This window comes from Canis lupus, chromosome 6 (assembly GCF_048164855.1).
Source record: "Canis lupus baileyi chromosome 6, mCanLup2.hap1, whole genome shotgun sequence".
NCBI lineage: Eukaryota > Metazoa > Chordata > Mammalia > Carnivora > Canidae > Canis > Canis lupus.
The window spans coordinates 8,163,989-8,184,916 of record NC_132843.1 but is presented as its reverse complement, the minus strand read 5'-3'; the positions used below and the strand labels follow the sequence as shown (position 1 = coordinate 8,184,916).

Genomic DNA, 20,928 nt, shown 5'->3' with positions numbered 1-20,928 from the left:
CATTAAAAATTTATCAAATAGACTCAAGAATTTATAATATTATTACAAAATAGGCAAGTAGAGCTATATACTTCATTATCCTGAAAGCCTCAGAGTGTGTATGTATATATCTATATATCTGTATCTTTATATCCAAGATATTATATCCTGAAAGCCCACTAAAGAACTATATTACACTGATCTGTTGGCTGCTCAGTAAATGCATTTGTGAAGAGTTCATGATATAGAGCCCTGAATATTATGTGCTGATCAGAGCTGGAGGCATGATGACCAGCAGGGCTCAGGCAGATTCAGGGCTAAGGGAATGAGTCATATAAAAAGTGGCTGTCTTTGCCTAGGCAGCCTGGACCATTCCCAGACAACAGTCCCATGATGGAGGGGAACAAGAGGGCAGGGCAAGAACTGTATGGCTTTCTGAGTACTTTCTACCAACCTAGTGCTGTACTAGGTATCCTTGTTGTAATCACCCTGTGACTGCTCCCATTTTACAGCTAAGAAAACTGAGGCTCAAAGAAGCTGAGTAATTGATCCAAAGCCCCAAAGCAAGTAGGAGGCTGAAACAGGATTTAAACCTACATATGTCAAACTCCAAAACTTCTCTTGGCCCCTGAGCAGCCTCTATGTTGGAGGGCACAGAAGTGTTCTGGGGCAAAAGAGGGAATCCAATGGGACTCTGGTTTTAGGGGCATCCCTCTCAGTCTTTAGAGAGAGTCATCCAAGAGAGGATGCTGGCTCCCAGCTCCCTCATCCGGCTGTACCCTGCTGAGATTTGGGTCACCTGGGGTGCAGGTCGGCCTTCTGTGAAGAACTTTCTGTGAGATTTAGCAAGTGGTAATTACTCAGTGAATGATTGTGGTTCTTATCTCTGTTGTTGTTGCTATGTATTACTGTTATGTGAGGTTTTGGTCTCAGAAAGAAGGTAAAACAACTAAGTTTTTTATAGGATAAGATATGCCCCAAACCACATTCTACATTTTGTTGTTTCACTTTTAAAATACTTGAGGCTCCCAGGAGTAATTGCTGACTAAATGAATGAATGATTGAATGAGTAGATGATTTAAAAACCTCAAGAAAGCTCTAACTGAGGGAACTCCTATAGAGAATGTATAAAGCTTTATAATTGAAACAACTGGAATTTTTCTGCCTTGGCAATTTTATTCAATACCAGGATTTTTCAGAGCAAAGCATACTTGTTGATATTATATAAGAAAAATCTCTATCTTACAAAGTCTTTACATGTTATAGTCTTCACAATATTTCTGGATTGTTGAAGGGTTTTGTTATCATTTTATTTTTTTATTTTTTTAAAATATTTTGTTCATCTATTAGAGACACAGAGAGAGAGGCAGAGACACAGGCAGAGGGAGAAGCAGGCTCCATGCAGGGAGCCTGACGTGGGACTCAATCCCAGGACTCCAGGATCACGCCCTGGGCTGAAGGCGGTGCTAAACCACTGAGCCACCCGGGCTGCCCTGTTATCATTTTATTGTATTTTTGTTTCCTATTGTGGATATGGAGAATATAGCAATGTCATTGTCTGAAATGATAGTAGGATGATGTGGTACTTTCTATATCTTTATCTTTTTTAGAAATGCTTGGACTTTTATATCTGAATTTGATTTTTAAGTTAGAATAACTGTGCTGTTTCAGCAGAAATGTGCAATCACATTCAGTGGGGGAGATTAGTCTTTTAGAATATGCAGAAGAGAATAGATCATACCTGATTCAAGGACTAAGAGCCCCAAACCCCTGAAAAGATATGTCAGAAGCTCTTCTGGGAGCACTTAGCTATTGGGCCTTGTGTGCGTGTCATGTATACCCATGGTAGGTACATTCCATGTGGTGCCTGGGGCATCAGTTAACAACACAGGATGTTTCTTAGAAGAAGGACATTTTCATGGTTGTGACGACAGTGTTATAGTACATTCCAGATCACTCTTTTGTTTCTAATTTAGCACAGGAGTGTTCTGCAAACGTTCTGAAATCATTCATAATCTTTCTGTGATGCAACTTGCTCCTCAGAGATTTTTTATAAGCAACATGTTTTGCTATTCAGATTTAGAATGTCCAGGTGGTATTTGAATGAGGGAATAATAATTTTCCTTTGCCGTGAAAAGTAAATATCTTCAATATGTATTTTAGAAATTTATTGTCCAGAAAACCAGATTCGGCCTAACTGAAGCAGGAGATCTGTCTGCCGAAGATATGAAAAAAATCCGCCATCTCTCCCTGATTGAATTGACTGCCTTTTTCGATGCCTTTGGAATCCAGCTGAAAAGAAACAAAACTGAGAAAGTAAAAGGACGAGGTGGTTAAGACAGGTTTCTTCTGATTTTAGCTCTTTGATACACTGGAATAAGTTAGTGCTTTGCTGATTCTTTTTTCTTTCTTTCTTGCCCATTTTACAATGAAGACAATGGTATTTTTGGAGTTCCACTTACAGTTCTATTGGACAATGACCGAAAGAAAGACCCTGGAGTGAAGGTCCCATTGGTGTTACAAAAAGTGAGTGGAGTGTAAATGACTGAGGAAAAACTAGAGCCTCCTGCCTGCAGTTTGGAGTTATAAACCTGCTAATGAATTTTCTTATATATTTAAAGACACTGAAGCTCTCTTAGGACTCAGGCCCTGGGTGATTTTCAGCTTTCTTCCTGCATCCCCATAGCATCCCACAGTACTTGTAACCAGTTTGCCTTGCTGCAAACTTTTAGAGCCTATTACACGGTCTGACAGTAAAGCATCAGGTGATGAACACAGATGCTCTGTTGTATGGCTTCCTTCTGTTATATTTTTTCCAGTGTTTTCTAAAGGTTACTTACGTGTGTTACATGTTTGTGTTTGTATTTGATTATTCCCTGCAGAATACAAGATGACCATTAATTATCAGCTGTACATTTACTGATTATATAGGTATTTGCCTAGCTATATCACAGGTTGGGTGTTTTTAAATGTATATGTGCAATCATTCAAATGAATTTGGCTAACAAAGCTTAATAAAGCCTAAAATCCATTTTTCTGGTGGTTTTTCAGGTATCACTAGGAAGATAGAATATGTTTAGATAAAGAATAAGTTTGGTGGAAGGGGGTTTTAAAAATGATATTATCTGAATTATCATTTGTCAGTATCTGTGACCATCATCACTCAATCACTCAATAGCTGATTTGATTTTAAGTCATGTTTTTTTTTTTTTAAGTCATGTTTTTTATAGCCAACAATTTACACTGGTTTACTCAAGTATGCATTTATTCAACAGTGACATCCAGTGGCACATTTAAAATCCCAACCCCTAAACACAAAGCTTGTTGCATTTTAAATTGAGTTTTTAAGTAATTTAGAAAAATATTGACTGAGAAAACATATACTTACCTTATTCACAATAACAATGCTATGGTTCTTTACTGTGTACTCCCTAAACTTTGCTGCCAGTGCCGGAGACTGAGATACTTCTCAAGTCAGGTGATTGGTTGCTGCTGATGGAGATAGAGAATGGCAATCAAAGAGCCAGAGGGTGCTGGTGACATGCCAGTGTGCACAGGGGCATCTATAGGGTTCCTTCCCTGAGTAAGTGCCATCTATACCCTAGCATGGGTAGTCAGCACTTCGCAGCCTGAGGAGGTTGTGTGATCATTTCCCTTCTACTGATGAGGTTACTAAGGAGGAGAGTGAGATACCTTACCCTTGAGCCCACAGCCAGCTAGGAGGAAGGGCAAAGGCGAGCCCAGCCTATAGTGGTGACATGAAGATTTTCTTTTCCTTTCTTGAATTAGAACTAGAATCACTACTTCTGTCCTCTCTATAAAGGATGGAGTTTGAAGATAATGCATAAAAATCGAAGACTGAGGAGATTCAACACTTGGATTTATATTATTATGTAGCTGCAAAAACCTAGCATGGAATTTAGCAAATGGAAAGTGCATGGTAAATGCTAGTTCAACTAAATCTAGATTTATATCATCTTAGCAACTCAATACATGTTAGCTATTATTACTCTTGATATCAAGTACTCCTCATTGAAGACAGCTTAAGGTATTAATTCTTCCACTCCTATGGGAGAGTCTTTTTCTATGGACATATTTCCTTAGCCTAAATATCCATTTATCTCCCTACCTGTAAGAACTACCTTAGTTCAGTCACCCCCATTTCTTGAAGAGGAATTAAAGACTTCAAGAGGAGTATTCCTCTTGAAGAGGAGGACTTGAGCCTCCCCTTACCATGTGAACACAGGCAAGTCACTTACCCTCTCCATGCCTTAGTCTTCTCAGTATTTGGATGGGGATGTGATTAGCACCTGCCTTGTAGGATTAATGTGAAGATTAAATGAATTAATACATGGAAAAGTGCTGAGAAAGGGGCATCTGACACAATAAGTGCACAATAAATGTCGGGTTGTGTTATTACTACGTTAACAACATCATCATCATCATCAGTCATCATTATCATCATCATCATCATCATACCACCATGGGAACTCAGGAGGTATATAAACCTTTACAGTTTCTGCCTTCTTGGTCATATTTCTAGAATTCCTATAGTCTCTCAGCTGAAATGGTTCTAATAATAGTAAATTTAGAATCTTTTCCTATTGTTCCATCTGCAGAAAGAGATACATAGTAATCAGATCTTAACTTAGTCAAGTGGTGGTGTACTCTAGTGGTCAAGAACACAAACTTGAGAGACAGTGCCCTTACTTTTGAGGTTGATCCTGGGAATTGATAGAACAGTTCTCAGTCTCCTTTCATTTGCAAATTAGAAACTGTTGTTGACCTTGGAGGCAGTTGTGAACATTCAAATACCAGGAACGTACACATATGCTTGGTAATTTATTGATTGTTGTCACCATCATTGTCATTTCAGATGTTTGTAATTGTATGGAGGTATTCATTTTTATAATGTATCATTGCTTTCTAGTTTTTTGAGAAAGTTGAGGAGTCAGGCCTGGAATCTGAAGGAATTTTTCGACTTTCAGGATGTACTGCCAAAGTCAAGGTACTGAACATTTTCTCTCTTTCTAATGGGAGATCTAGGCTAACTAGACCCAGTTCACACAGGTCCCAGAGATCAAGTCCTTTTTTGTTGCTGCTGATAGGACCACTTGACCCTATCTCGTGTTCTGGATGCCTATGATTAAATGTTGTTCTGTGATCCTGAGTTGTATATCCTTTTAAAACAACAACAATAAAAAACCAGCAACAGTGCAAGAACACACCAGCTCACCGTGAAAGACTGCTTCTTATCTTTAGTTTCGAAAAGTTGAAATTTTCCATCACTGTTTTCTGGGTTAAACACTTTAGTTTGCTATGTTCTTCCCAGTCATGGAATTTGCCAAGCCAATATTACGTGAGCCTTCATTTCCATTATCGGTTACTTCATATTTTTTTATGTACTTTTTTTTTGTTTGTTTAGAGCGGGAAGAGAGGGGCAAAAGGAGAGGGAGAGAGAATTTTAAGTAGGCTTTACACCCAGCGCAGAGCCCTATGCGGGGCTCGATCTCACGATCCTGAGTTCATGACCTGAGCTGAAATCAAGAGTCCAAAGCTTAATTGATTGAGCCACCTGGGTGCTCCTCATTATCAGTTGCTTTAAACTTAGAAACATTCTTTGGATGTCTTTTTAATGAAAGTCCTTATAAAAATATGTAGGAATGGATGTTAACACTAGAATAATCACTCAGCAGTTCCAAAGCCTAGTTGCATATAAGGTAAAGTTAATTTCTACATATAAAACCACCTGTGTAATGTGAGTCCTTTTACTTTGCCTTCCTACTTCTATGTAGTAGCAAACTCCACAGTGCCATAAAGGAGAGAATCAGTAAAAAGAAAAACTTTTCTCATAAATTTCCAGTTAGAGGGGATCCCTGGGTGGCTCAGCGGTTTGGTGCCTGCCTTTGGCCCAGGGCATGATCTTGGAGTCCTGGGATCGAGTCCCACATCAGGTTCCCTGCATGGAGCCTGCTTCTCCCTCTGCCTGTGTCTCTGCCTCTCTCTCTCTCTCTCTCTCTCTCTCTGTGTGTCTCTCATGAATAAATAAATAAAATCTTTAAATAAATAAATAAATAAATAAATAAATAAATAAATAAATAAATTTCCAGTAAGATATCCCACTTTTTCACCCGGGGGGGGGGGGGCAGAGGGGGCATTACACTGAAGAGTCCCACTCTGCCCTTGGATCTCCCTGGCTGGTAGATGTGAGAACCTGAGCAGTTTTAAATAATCAGTCTCTGAAAAAAGAAGTCTCGAGATGAGGGGAAAATTAACTTAGTTGCAACGTGTAGAGGTAGAAGAGCATTTCTTCATTAATTCATTTTGGTACATGTCTTGGGAAATTCTATTTGTATCAGAAATCTCAGGGTTTTTATTTAGAAGTGTGATGAGATGTTTTTGTAAGTAGAAACTGAGAAATAAGCTGTGTCTATTGGAAGCTGTAGAAGGCATATTCTGAGATGGAGTCAGGAGTAGAAGAGTCAGTGTTTCTGAAGGGTGCAAAGGAAGAAGCCAGGCTGGTAAGGCTGTGCCTCACAGCAGATGCAGGGCTGATGCTGGCCCTGCCTGCCCTTCAGAGCACCCCCTCACCAGGCAGAGGGGCCAGGAATCAGCTTCCACAATGCACTCAGTCACTGCCCCAGCATCTTGTAAAGAAGGGGATGAGGCAGATGAGCAGTGCTAACTGCTAGCAGAGTTGGTGCCAGGAATCACCAATTATTTTATGCAGATAATTCATTTTATGAGGGAGATCTGAGCAGTGCACCACTTTGCCAATGACAGAAGGGCCGGGGCATTTGGAGAATTGTCACTTCCCTGGGAGTGGAGATTGCTAGATGCTGAAAGGCAAGAAAATTCCTAATGTTTCCTCAAGATTTATTCTTTCTGAATTGAGTCTGCTTTTTGTCTTAGATTCTCGTTGCTACAGTGGCTATATGTACCCTGAATCAGAGGATGAAAGTTGTCATATCTATAGAGTCAGAGAACCAAAATGAAGAAATGAAGCCAGAGAAACAAATTTCTTAGGCACAATTAGACTTCATTCTTCTAAACTTATCATTGGGAAGTGGTATTTGCAGATTCTTCCTGGCTCGTGTGTGTGTGTGTGTGTGTGTGTGTATAACATAATGGAGATTATTTAAAACTTTTTCTCAAAATAATCAAAAGGAGACAATATTTGTTGTGTGCATGAAGTTTGACTCCATAGCAGAAGTTACTTTTCTTTAGCTAATCTTTGACTGAAAAATGCTTACCCTAGGCTAATAATCCCTTCAGAATGTTCTTACAGGCCCATGTATTCTTGAACCACATTTTGGGAAAAGTCCCTTTTCCCCCCTAATCGGTTTTATGTAGTTTCAGCCTATTTATTCCATCTCTTATTAGTCTGAAAATGTAATCCAGATGTTTTCATGGTTTGAGCTCCAGGAAAACCAGTGTGAGAGAAATCTGGGCCAGCAAACAGAAATGAGGGAATATCATAGTTAGAAAGACATTGTAACTTGATATATTAAAGGGGTCTTTATTTCTCTTCTTTGTTCAAACTTTAAACCACTTTTGTAAGTTCTTCTGTTAGACTATTTTTTTTCTAGGAATGTGCTTGGGGAAAGATAGTTTAAAAAAAAAAACTCCATTCTAATTATCCTCCAATTGTGCCAAACGCATGACGCTAACACTAATGTATGATTATGAACAATCTTGTACTTTTGAGGCCTGGTGAGACTAACGGGGGCACAGCCCTGTGGGGAAGCTGCTAGCTTTGACTGCACAGGAAACACGGCATCGGAGCCCATTCCTGTATTCGAGGCCTCTGATCATTTGGAACCAATTTAATGCTTTGGTGTTTCCACTGATTTTCTTCTCCAAAAATGACAGAAATTTGAGCCAAACACTGGGGAATACATTTTATGGAAGAAGGCAGGCTGTTTGACATGCAAGGATATTTTTTTTTTTTGTCTTTGTCTAGTTTCAGTTATTCTGAGGCTGCTTTAAATGTTTCACAATTATGTTACCTGGCCTGCTGGTTTCCCTTCTTGAACTGGTTTCTGAAGCTGAAGGCGGGTCATTTGCATTTTTATAAAACTACCTCCTAAATGGAAGCAGGTTATATATTTGCTCAGAGCAGACTTAAGGATGTGGCATCTGACCCCTGCCTAGAGTTCTCATTAACATCGGACAGAAGACACGACTTCCTTAACCTGTAAATGCTTCCTTTCCTGTCTTTGGCAAGCTAAATTCAACACTGGGTGTATGGTGTCATGTTTAGGACCACCATGGAAATGTCCGCTCTGCTCCTGTGTCCCTCAGTTTGATATGGTCAAAAGGAAGAGAGGACGTTCTCTCTCAGTTTTGTTTGATCCTGGCCTTCCAGACAAGATGAAGAGATACTATTACCCAAATAAGCACATAGGCATGGATTTCCCATAGTATTAATACTAGAGATTATTATAGACCAGGGGGAGGAGGATGTTAGAAGCAGCCAGCATTTATTGAGAGCTTACTGTGTGGTGGACTCTCCTCACTGAGCTTTACATTGTATTGTCTGATTTAATCTCTGTGAAGTCATTTTAATATCCCTCTTGCACAGTGAAAAACTTGGGGGACAGGCCTGAGAACTTGTCAGTTGTGGAATTGGGATAAAAACCTAAAGAATCTGGTCATAGAGCCTGCTCTTGGTGCTGGAGCTATGTTGCCTGTTAAGCAACAGAGATCCACTGGTGAGTTAGAATGGTGGTCACATTGAGTTTCAGACAAATTCCTACAGCAGAGGGATGTGGGCGATGAGTTTGATTTATTCTGCTCTTGCTGGGGCTTCCTGCCTCCTTGAAAACAGTTTCCCCTTTGCTTTGTGGCACCAGTCAATGGATGGAAGACGTCTGGTGTTTTCCCTGTACTTCCTGCTAACAACACCTCCATCTCCCCGTGACCCCAGCTAGCAGTCAGTCAAGTTTTCTCTCTCAGGCGTTTCTCGATGCTACCTCTCCTTTTTGCCTTATAGCTGCTTATCAAGGTTAGTCCTCGATTTTCCAGAAATAGTGCCATGGCCCAGTAGCTGGTCTCCTTGCCTCTCATCTGTTCTTCAGTCGATAGCAAGCTCTCTTCCAAATCGCTTTCCCATCTGGCTGTCAGAAGAAATAAATCTCACCTTGTTCTCATGCTTGGACACATTCCATGTTGCCTCACGGCCCATGGAATGAAGTTCAGTCCCCTGGGGGTTGGCTCTGGTCTGTGCCCTAGCAACACTAGATTAATTTGAGTTCCCCAGACCCAGTGGGTTTTCTTGCATGTGTATCACTGCTGGAGCACTTTCTCCTGTCTGGAGTACCCTTCTATTTCCTCTTCCCCTGACAGTTACTCATAGACTCAAGACTTGGCCTGAGCAGAGTTGGATTCTTTTTCCTGGCTACATAGCGTCCAATATGTGACTGGAGTTAGCATCATGAGTTCATAAGATAGTCCCATTCACTAAACTGCAAGATGTCTAGGGGCAGGGAATGGATCTCACGCATCCTTCTCTCATCAGATTCCAGACTGTGCTCTACTTCTTTTATCCTAGGAAGCACTTTATATGTATGCTTCAGTGCTTTACAAAGTGTATTTATCAGCAAAAGATTTCCTTGATTTGCTCTATTATTCCTATTAGATTGAGAGCTTCTCAAGGACAAGAAGCTGGTTAATGAGCTGCAGCATGGTGGGGAAAGGTCAGATGTGCAGACTGATTCTGACTGTGTGTGACTTAAGGCTGGAAAAATTAGGCCACTCATGAGGATAAAACAGATGCCTCAAAGACACTGAGAGTTTTCAGAGTAGTTAGTGTCAGTTAGAGAACTATGGCAACTACCTGCTATTAATAGGTAAACTCTGTATGCAGTTCAAGGAGGTGGTAGAAAATGAGTTTGACTTTGAAAAAGAAACCTGGAGAATGGTGGCACTGATAATCAAGTGAATCAATAATGTGAACTGTATAACCCAACTAAAACTTATGGAGGCTTACTGATTTTTTAAAAGTATTTACGCAGTGTTCCAAGTCTTAGGAAGGATTGGGCAAGCATGCAAACATGTGGAAGACATGTGTACCTCTTGGCATAACACTTTGCTATAACTGCTCCAGGAAGATGTCATTGGTCTGCATGTTGCCGTGAGGTCAGAGTTCCTTTACTGGGATACTTTTCATTCTGTATGAGAACTAGCTGAGAGGCCTACATTCTCAATCTAATTTAGAAGTAGATGACAGGATGGCAGAAGGAAGAAATCACGAGAAAAAAGGGAAGTGGAGGCTTTTGTCAAATCAGTACATTTATCCGGTGGGGATGGGTGGTAATCTGCCAAAACCACAGAAACGAAACTATGATCTGAGTAAAGAATTTTATAGTTCTGTAGAATAAGTAGACTATTTCAAAATTAACGTTATTCTTAAAAGGCTTTAGAAAAAATCATTCAGAAATAGCTATTTCAGTTCTTTAATTATGTTGAAAAAGTTAGGCTTGGTAGATACTGGCTTTTCAATCTATTTACAAAAATAGTTTATGTAATGACAGTTTTCAAAAGGGAAAGAGGGGGGATCAGGTGCTTAAAACGCCTTGAATATTGACTGTTTTTCTTGATTTTCAGCAATACCGGGAAGAATTGGATGCCAAGTTTAATGCTGATAAATTTAAATGGGACAGAATGTGCCATAGAGAAGCTGCAGTAATGTTGAAGGCATTTTTCAGAGAACTACCCACCTCTCTCTTCCCTGTGGAATATATACCAGCCTTCATCACTCTCATGGAAAGTAGGTGGAAGAAGTTAAGTGTGAATGGGCTAAGATATAATAAGGTCAATAAAGTGACACAAAGCACAAGAAAGATGCATAATCAAATGTGATCATAAATATACAAATTTCCTATTTCCTGACAGTGCTTGGTGAAATACTGAGTTTGATGGTAGACAGTCCTCTCTTTTCGTATTTATATATTAAGTCTGGTAGATAAAATTTAGCAGGTTTTATAATCATTAAAAGAGATGGTTACAGAAAGACCAGGCTCTTGAGATTTGAATTCCTGCTCAATCATCTGCTAGCCATGCAATCAACCTTCCTGAGCTTCATTGCTGCACCTATAAATTACAGATAATTTAATCTGTAATTTATAACCCTGTAATCAGGGTTGATGTGGTTATTGAATGAAGACATCTAGAATAGTACCTGGTATGTAATAGTCCTTCCAAAAGTACAAGGTTTCTCCCTTTTTTAAATCCAGGGTCCTGGGTTTGATAATGTGTGTAACATACAATAAATGCTACACAGAAGGTGTTTTGTCTCTGAGAACTACAAAGTCTCATAGATTAGGCCTTAAGTGAGGAACTTGGATAAAAGCATAGAAACTGGAAAGTGTGTGTTGTGTTTGGAAGTGAGAGAATAATTTGACATGGCTTTAGCCTCAGGGTTGAATATTGTGGCTATGTGACAAGAGAGAAATTTAGAAAAGTAGAGTAGATTTACATGATGGGGGCTTTGACTCCCAACCAGAGGAATTCAAGAATTACAAGACTAACTATGTACAAAGCTGTTAAATAAATGACAATTCTACATGGACAGAAAAAGCCCATGGACAAACTGAAAAGACACACCCCGTATAAAAAAGGTTGGCCACTGCTCAGCTCTAGATAATGGTTACTGTGGGAATGAGAGCCAAAATCCACACTTTAATGGGAAAACTGTTATTTTGAAAGTATCAGCCACAATTTCAAATTTGAAAACTGTATGGGCCTAACAAATGATATCTATATCTGCCAGTTAACAACTTCCTGCAGGTTGACCAGAACTATAAAATCCTTAAAACTGCAATGAAGGAAAATAATAGGTCCTAAGTTTTATGACAGTGTTTGTCCTAAAATTAGTAGGTACTAAATCTTTAAAAATTTTAACTAAATCAGATTAATAAAATAATCCTTGGTGTCTTCAGAGAAGAGAATATGATAGTCAAGGCAGTTTTTCCTAAGCCTTAATTCACATGTCGTCTGTGTATCTCTGTAAAATATCTCTTTACTTTGTAAGATGTAGTGTTTTGTTTTATGAGGGAAGCTTGTAAAGACAGAGAGTAAAGCTAGTTTGCTTCATTTTTTTTTAATTTCAAGTATTGTGCTTTGTCAGTTCTAGAATTTCCAGTTGATGCTTTTTAAAAATTGAAATATAATTAACATACAGTATTATATCAGTTTTAGGTGTATGATATAATGATTCAACAATTTGATATATTTTTCAGCGCTCATGTTAAGTGTACTCTTGATCCCCTTCATTATTTTCACCCCTCCCCTCTGGAAGCCACCAGTTTGTTCTCTGTATATTCAAGAATATGGTTTTTTGTTTGTCTCTTTTTTTTTCTTTTTTTGTTCATTTGTTTTGTTTCTTAAATTGCACATAAGTAAAATCATATGGTATTTTTCTTTCTCTGACTGACTTCTTTCACTTAGCATTATACCCTCTAGATCCATCCATGTTGTTGCAGATGACAAGATTTTGTTTTTGTTATGGTTGAGTAATATTCCATTATATGTATATGTGTATACGTATGTATATATTGTATACACATTATATGCATTGTATGTATATATACACACATACCCCACATCTTCTTTATTTTTTTTTTTTCTTTATTTTTTTCATACCATATTTTCTTTATCCATTCATCTGTTGATGGGGTTGCTTCCATATCTTGGATTATTGTAAATAATGTTGCAGTAAACCTAAGGGTGCACATAATCTATTTGAATTAGTGTTTTTGTTTTCTTTTGATAAGTACCCAGCAGTGGCATTACTGGATCATACATACGGTAATTATGTTCTTAACTTTTTCAGGAATTTCCATAGGGTTTTCCATAGTGGCTGCACCAATTTGCGTTCCTACCAACTGTGCATAAGGGTTCCTTTTACTCCACATCCTCACCAACACTTGTTATTTCTTGTGGTTTTTATTTTAGTCATTCTGACAGGTGTAGGGTGACATCTCATTGTGTTTTTGATTTGTATTTCCCTGATGACTACTGATGTTGAGCATTTTCTCATGTGTCTATTGGCCGTCTCGATCTTCTTAGGGAAAATGTCTATTCAGATCCTCCCCCAATTTTTAAATCAGATTATTTGGTGTTTTTTGGTGTTAAGTTCTTTATACATTTTGAATATTAACCGCTCATCAGATATGTCATTGGTAAATATTTTCTCCCATTCAATAGGTTGCCTTTTCATTTTGTTGACAATTTCTTTCACTGTGCAGAAGCTTTTTATTTTGGTATAGTCCCAATAGTTTAATTTGCTTTCCCTTGCCTGAGGAAATATATCAAGAAAAATCTTCCTATGGCTGATGTCAAAGAGATTACTGCCTATGTTTTCTTCTAGAAGTTTTATTATTTTAGGTCTCACATTTAGGTCTTCAATCCATTTTTTTCTTCAATCCATTTTGAATTCATTTTGTATATTTTGAGTTCATTTTTGCATATAATATAAAACAGTGGTCTAGTTGCATTCTTTTGCATGTGGCTGCCCAGTTTTCCCAACACCATTTGTTGAAGAGACTATTCCCCATTGTATATTCTTGCCTCCTTTTAAAGTATTTTCTATTTACTTGCTGAGATGGCCTATCTTTTCATTCATTATAAACATATTTTTCTTCATATCATTGAACATAGTTATGATACATGCTTCAAAATCCTTGTCTGCTAGTCCCAACATATGGCTCACCTCCACATTGGTCTCTGTTGATTGTGTTTTCCCTTGAGAATGCATCACTTTTGTATGTCAGGTGAATACTCAGTTTTGGAGACCCCACATTTTATAGTATTTCTCCCAAGAGTGAGGTTTGGAGTTTTGTTTTAGTTTGTGTTGTTTGTTTTTGTATTTGAGCCAACAATATATTTGAACTCAAGTTGCCGGTGGGCTTTTGGACAGCTCAACTGTCAGTTCAGTTGTTTAATCCTTACCCTATGTTACTTTACACGTGCTTCGTTCATGAGTCAGCCAAGATTTTATACCAGAGTCAAGGCCTTCGCCCATTATTTCCCAGTGGCTGTGGTCATAATGAATCCTGTCTTTTAGTTGTTCAGACCAGAAAGACAAGAGTTTTCTTTTGGAGCTTTAGCTACCTCATGTCAATACCAACTATGGCCTGACCACAGGCCAAAAGCCAGAATAGTGGAAAACTCTCCCTGTGCCGTTCCCTAATTCCAAGTGGCCAGTCTTCTAAATCTGCCTGCCTTTATTAATTCAACAGTGCCTTAGATGGTTGTTTTTTGTATTTGTCCAGAATTTATAGTTCTCTTTGGGAAGGTTGGTCCAGAAGGAACTTATTCAGCCATACCAGAAGCAGGACTTCCTCCCTTCAATTTGTAAGTTCAAAAAGCATAGGATTTTCTGTGTAGTTTGCTCTTCTGGAAACTGGGCTGCAGATGTATTAGCTTTGCCTTGATCTCTGGTGTATATATACTAAATAATTCATTAGAACAAATTTGTGCCACAGAGGATTTTTTTTTCTGTTTGTGGTTTTTTGGTATTATGAAATTATGAAGGAATCATCCAATGCCAGACCTATTCAGAGAATCCTATTTTAAAAAGGTATTAGGTTTCCTTACCATCATTGTTGCCTTCTGACACCAGCCAGTACATTTCATTAAAGGGAGAAAATCTGGAAAATACCCTGAAAAGGTTCACAGAGGAGTCCACATTTCTTTGTATGACTTTGAAAGTGAAAAATACTATGTTGCCATAATTGATTTGATACCAGCCAACCCCACAGGAAGCCCAGAGTTCTAGGCTGCTACCAGCAGGGAAAATGGCCTTTTTGCTACCTAGAGTAAGCTCTAGTTATAAAAGATTTTCTGAAGGAAAGAATTGTGGATACATGTTTTTAAGCTCCATTCTTTATGCTCTAAAATGAAGTTTGGAGAATGTAGTCTTTTAGTGTAATCACATTCTCTTTCCAAACTTGGCTCAAAATTGACCATAAAATTAAAAGACTAATTCAAGTTTCAGATATTGTTATGACATTTTAATAGTTTTCTGGGAAAATAATAATCTCAAGGGGAAAAGATCCTAACCAGGATGTGTAATTAATTAGTTAATAAAACTATTAGCCACAAAGTGGTATTGGCATAGGTATCCTAAATAAAATGAAAATGGATTATTTGCCAGTTTGGAGTTTCAGTCTTAAAGGTAACTTCATAATTTCTCTGAAATTGAAGGAAATAACAGAGCTTGCATCTGCATCTATTTTTCCCTCTGCCAAAGGGATTTTTTGGGTTGTGTTGTAAGATTATAGACAGCCTGCAGTTTATGCATTAAAATAATGCCTCATCTGCCCGCCAGTGTTTTGTACTGAGATATGCTCCTGGTAGTTCCTATTAATCAGGTAAACTCATGTCAGTGTACATTAGCCATTTTCAAAAGCATCCTGAACCTGTGTCATTTTTGTTTATAAATCTGACATAAATTTCTAAAAATCCACATGGGGATTGTGCCAAAACAATATCATGCATCCTATAAATAATCCTCCCAACTGTTTCTGTTACATGGTTATACATATTAGTCATCTACTCCTAACTAGGATGCACACAATCTCCTAAAACCTAGTAGCTTGTCACAAGAGTGTTTGCACTGCTATAAAGCTAAGTAACTTTACAAGTGATTGACTGCCTTCCATCCATTGAATATAAATAGATTTTCCTTCAAGTTGAGAACTCCCCAGGGATGCTAGAATATAATGCTTCCCTCTAGGAACTCCCTACCAAGAGACCATTATGAGGAGAATATAGAGAGACAAAGCAAAGCCTGGAATGTTCTGATATACTTTGCATCTTCAGCACAGCTGGTTGTGGATTATCCAGTTGTGGATGGAATCCCTAAAATTCTTTCCCTAAAACAGGAAAGGAGCCAACTTTTAATACACAAGTATAAATGCCAGCCCTCTGGCGCCATCTTCTGTAATTATCGAGGAACAAAATACTCAAGAATCTAAAGATCAACTGTAGTCCCCTTCCTTAAATGTCCATTTATGATCTGGAATAAGTGTCATTAATCGTAATAACAAGATCAAACACATATGCAGGTAATTATATACAGGTACTGATGTAAACACTCTATACATACTAACTTGTTTAGTCCTTGTAACAACCCAGGGAGGTAGGTAGATCTGACTACTCCCATTTTACAGATGGTGAAATAGTAGCAATGAGGGGTTAGATAGCCTGCACAAGGTCACTCAGTGACTAAGTAGTAGATGTAGGATTTGAACCTGGCTCTAGAGTCTCTGCTCTAATGATTATACTTTGCTGCCTCATTATGTAGAAACAAGATTTATTTTCTGTTGACTTGAGCTTTTAAGCCTTCTGATTATAGCATACAAGTAAAGCAGGGCCTGTAGAAGTACTTTGAAAAGGGGAATCTTATACAAATCTAGAATTATTTTGAGGATCTCATTGGCCACCTGCCTCTACAATGGCATTATGGGATGTGAAAGAGGAGTTGATCGATTGAGGCTCTTGTCCAAGTTAACAAATTTACATTGTTGGGCATAAAACCTGAGTCTTTATTACTGAAAGTTGTCAGGAGCCCTCCTGTGGCACCAGATGTTAGCAAGAAATGCTGTCAGAATGCATCAGTGTTGTTCAAAATGTGCGGTTATTTCTGTTTTCTTGTTAGGAGGGCCTCACATCAAAGTACAGTTTCAAGCTTTACACCTCATGGTCATGGCACTGCCTGATGCCAACAGGGACACAGCCCAGGTATGTTGTACCAACCTCATGGTCTGTCACTGGCCCTTCTTAGTCAAAGAAAATGGCTGAGATGAAAAAATAAAAACTAAGACAACAACTTACTAAGCCAGCTGAGCATGCTGCCAACCTATTATTGCCTTTCCACATTCCCACTGCTGTTCTCCTGAGGAAGATGTAAATCCTAGGATCTTCTCTAAATATTTCAGTTTAATTCATTCAAACCATTAAGAGATACTGAGCATCTCCTAGTGCTGGCCCCTGGCCTAGGGTTAGCAAAAAGAGAAACAAAGATGGAAGGCAAGTGGAATAATTGTCAGAAGTAGATGAGGCCATTATGTTAGCTGCATAATGTAAAGCTCTATAATTTTAGGTCCTCAGCTACTCACTTCAGTCTAGTGACAAAAGATCTGAGGAGTGTCCTTAGGGAGGAAATTTGAAGTCACTGATTTAAATGAAATTTCTAAAATATTTGTGTCTTACAGTTTATAAAGATAATTCAATTAAAGATTCCTAGAATCTTGGAATTTTAGAGATCGCCTGATAGAATCTTTTCATTTTACAGGTTAGGAAAGTTAGACTCAGAAAGTGATTTCTCTATTAACATATAATAGAACATTTGATGGAATCATTCCATGGTTCTCCCAAATATTCTGCCCTTTATTTCAGATTTATTTCCTTGTTGTATGTTGGCAAAAATCAATAAGTTCTCTTAATATTTTGATAATGATTCTCTATGCAATAGGAATTTTTTTGTAAGTGCACAACAGGTGTTTGGAATCTTTGAAATGAAATTGAGTTAAGATGAGTTGGAAAGAGCCCATAATTTTGAGACCAGTAAAAATAATGCTAAAAACAAAGATGATTCTTTGTGCTCCCTCTCATCAGACATTTCAATTTGGTGAGGACCTTTCCTCCTACATAATAAAAACATCTGTGTCAATTATAATATATGTCAATTATATCATATCCTCAGCCCAAGAATGGGGATTGGATGTGACATAAGAATGTCTATTTCTAGTATAATTTGGTAATTTTTCAAAAGCTGGAAATTTATTAGCTTGTTTGGGAGGCGGTTTGTAAGCAGTGTTCTTTTATATATAAAGAAAAAAGGATGCATCTGGTATCCGATATTTGGCTCAGAGTGTCATCTACCCTCTCATATAAAATAAAGGATGCATTAAGAATAACTAATACTTTTCTAACAGAAGATCTTCAAAAACATCATGGTACTAATAAAGATGTTACACACAGGTGCACACACACACACACACATTTTTTCTGATTCTACATTGTGAGTAGATCTAGGATCAAAGCTGATGTGCTGTTAGAAGTCAAGAGCTCTGGCTCAAGAATCAGGCTTCCTTGGTTCAAATGCTGGCTTTGCCACCTAATTAATTGACACTGGGAAAAGCTACCTGAATCTTATCCACTAGTTTCCTCATCTGTCAAACAGTATTAATAACAGACCTACCTCACAGGGTTTGTAATAGTGATAAAGTCGGTGATATATATGAAGTATTAAGAAGAGTGCTTGGCTTACAATAAACCCTCAAATAAATCTTGACTATTATTACTATTATGTGCTAACCATTTTCTCATTAAAAATATTATAGCAGGATTTAAACTTGAAAACTAAAAAGCATCTTTTTTCTCTTTCTTTTTTTCTTAAGATTTCTGCCCTTTTGGTGAATTTCAGAAGATTCTGATAAGCATCTGTACTTCCGTGGCTTAGCCAGACTTTAAGCTTTCTCAAATCTCTCTCTCTCTTTTTCTTTTTTAATTGCCAAGAGTAGCTGCATGTAAACACTTCCCTTTGGTCTACTGAATGTTCCAAAACTGAAAAGCAGTAGAAAAATGATACTCAGAAAGTAAAATTTTAAAATTTTTCAATTGAGCTTACATTTGGATGAGGAATGAGATACTCATGTGTTTTTTAAATGGATTTTTCTTTCCCAGAGAAATAGTAAATAGTTTTCAATGGTAATGCTTTAAATTAAGAGTGTTTTTTAGGGTTCCTTTTCTTCCTTCACAAGAAAACTACACTTGTGTTTATTTGAAATGCAGTGTTTTCTCCAACTAGTTTAATACATAATTTTTAATATTTGCCAGCCTTGTTTTGAATAAAAGAAAATAAATGCAGACTCTTATTTATAGAAACTCCAATATAATAAACTCCATAAAATTGAAAGTACTTTTATGAAGCAGAGAATTGAATATTCACATTTCTCATTAATGTTTTTCAGAAATAAAAGGGGGCAACATTATACGTTTAACCATTTTATAGTTCTGACAGTTTTCCAGAGGCACTATGAATGGGTATAGAAATGAATGATAGCAATCAGACGTCCTTTTAATAATTTACAGTAGTGTGACACGGTGCTGTGTCTTTTTAGGTCCTCATGACATTCTTCAATAAAGTGATTGCCAACGAATCAAAAAACCGGATGAGTATATGGAACATTTCTACTATAATGGCACCAAACCTTTTCTTCAGTCGAAGCAAACATTCTGATTATGAAGAATTACAGTTAGCAAACACTGCAGCCCACATCATCCGCCTAATGCTTAAATACCAGAAAATTCTGTGGAAAGTGAGTAACAGTGTGATGACTGTGATGTTTTACTTGCAAGTCCACCAGCACCCAGGAAACATAAAGATTCTATGCCCTTAGTCACAGGGATGAAATGTGAAAAAATAATCTCAGGTTGCTTTGTAGCATCTTTGCACATTCTTTAATGGCTGCTCCTAAGCATGTTTCCCCTTTTAAACAGAATCCTTTTATTTTTATTTTTTTTTGAAGATTTTATTTATTTATTCATGAGAGCCACAGAGAGAGAAGTAAAGGCATAGGCAGAGGGAGAAGTAGGCTCGCTACTCAGAGCCCGATGTGGAACTTGATCCCAGGATCCAGGATCAGGACCTGAGCCATCTCAGTGCCCCTAAACAGGAATCCTTGTCATTTTCTCTAATCTTTACAAGGACGATTGCCACACTCACTGGTTCCAGAATACTGAGCATCCAGGAGTTACCATAACTGGAGACAGAGTCTAACAGGGAGGTTTAATTCAAACACTTTCCTTTTGATTCAAGCAGTGTTTGTTCTCCAGGTTCCATCTTTTTTAATCATGCAAGTCAGAAGAATGAACGAAGCTACCATGTTGTTAAAGAAGCAGCTCCCAAGTGTCAAAAAGCTGCTGAGGAGGAAAACCATAGAACGAGAGGTAATGGCAATAAACTAAGGGTACAAATGTTGTTACTACCGAGGTTTCTATTTCTCAAAGCATGACATAAAGTAGCTTGTAATTTAGAACCAAAAATTTTATATTCTTACAAAGTATCACTCTTGTTACCATAAACATTGTGGAAATGGTGTTTGTAATAGAGTACTGGGATCTTTTTATTTTGTTGAAATATGTGCTTCTGGTTGAAGTTCTTGAAATATCTCTATCATGAAGATTATTTAATATTCATATACTTAAGTCTAAGATGGTTCTCACAAAAGATAGAAGTCAACCTTTTAGTCCCTGTGAGCTAGATTTAGGGCAATCCAGTATATCTAATAAATAAAGAATTGTCTAGTGATTGGATAATAAAATAATTTTTTAAAGATTTTATTTATTTATTCATGAGAGACACAGAGAGAGAGAGAGAGAGAGAGAGAGAGAGGCAGAGACACGGGCAGAGGGATGGGCAGAGGGACAAGCAGACTCCATGCAGGGATCCCGACACGGGACTCCATCCTGGGTCTCTAGGATCACACCCCAGGCTGAAGGCAGCGCTAAACTGCTGAGCCACCGGGGCTGCCCATAAAATAATTTTTATTTTATTTATTTATTTTTAATAATTTTTAATTTTCAAGGTGTTTAGTATAAATTCATTGCATTCCAAAGAATTTTTGCTTTATCATAGTTTGTGCGGCATTGAAAGAGGGAACAGGTTTTAGAAAAATTATCTTTATTGCTTTAATTTAATTTGAGGAAGATCATGAGTATCAAACAGTCCCTGAGGAGGATGTAGAGATAAATGGAATTTGCTTTCCTCTTAAAGGAATTTCCACATAATGTGGGAGAGAAATGTATACAAGAACCATGAATATGCATTAAGCATTAGACCAGTTGTATGGACCATATGGCAGGACCATGCAGATGAGAAAGAAATGTGCTCCAACTTGGAGAGTTGTGGACACCTTCATGAAGGAAGTAGTGTTT

The 20,928-nt window shown here is 37.8% G+C and overlaps 1 protein-coding gene across 23 annotated transcripts in view; it reads left to right on the top strand.

Annotated features, from left to right (window-relative positions):
* ARHGAP28 (Rho GTPase activating protein 28) overlaps positions 1-20,928 on the top strand; it is a 257,348-nt gene that overhangs the window by 210,195 nt on the left and 26,225 nt on the right. For all 23 annotated transcript variants that reach the window (XM_072828781.1, XM_072828774.1, XM_072828779.1 and 20 more), the window contains 7 exons: positions 2,143-2,308; positions 2,414-2,505; positions 4,910-4,987; positions 10,588-10,750; positions 16,646-16,728; positions 19,113-19,310; positions 19,828-19,941. In XM_072828781.1, coding sequence (XP_072684882.1) covers positions 2,143-2,308; positions 2,414-2,505; positions 4,910-4,987; positions 10,588-10,750; positions 16,646-16,728; positions 19,113-19,310; positions 19,828-19,941 — 894 coding nt within the window. The remainder of the gene's footprint in view (positions 1-2,142; positions 2,309-2,413; positions 2,506-4,909; positions 4,988-10,587; positions 10,751-16,645; positions 16,729-19,112; positions 19,311-19,827; positions 19,942-20,928) is intronic.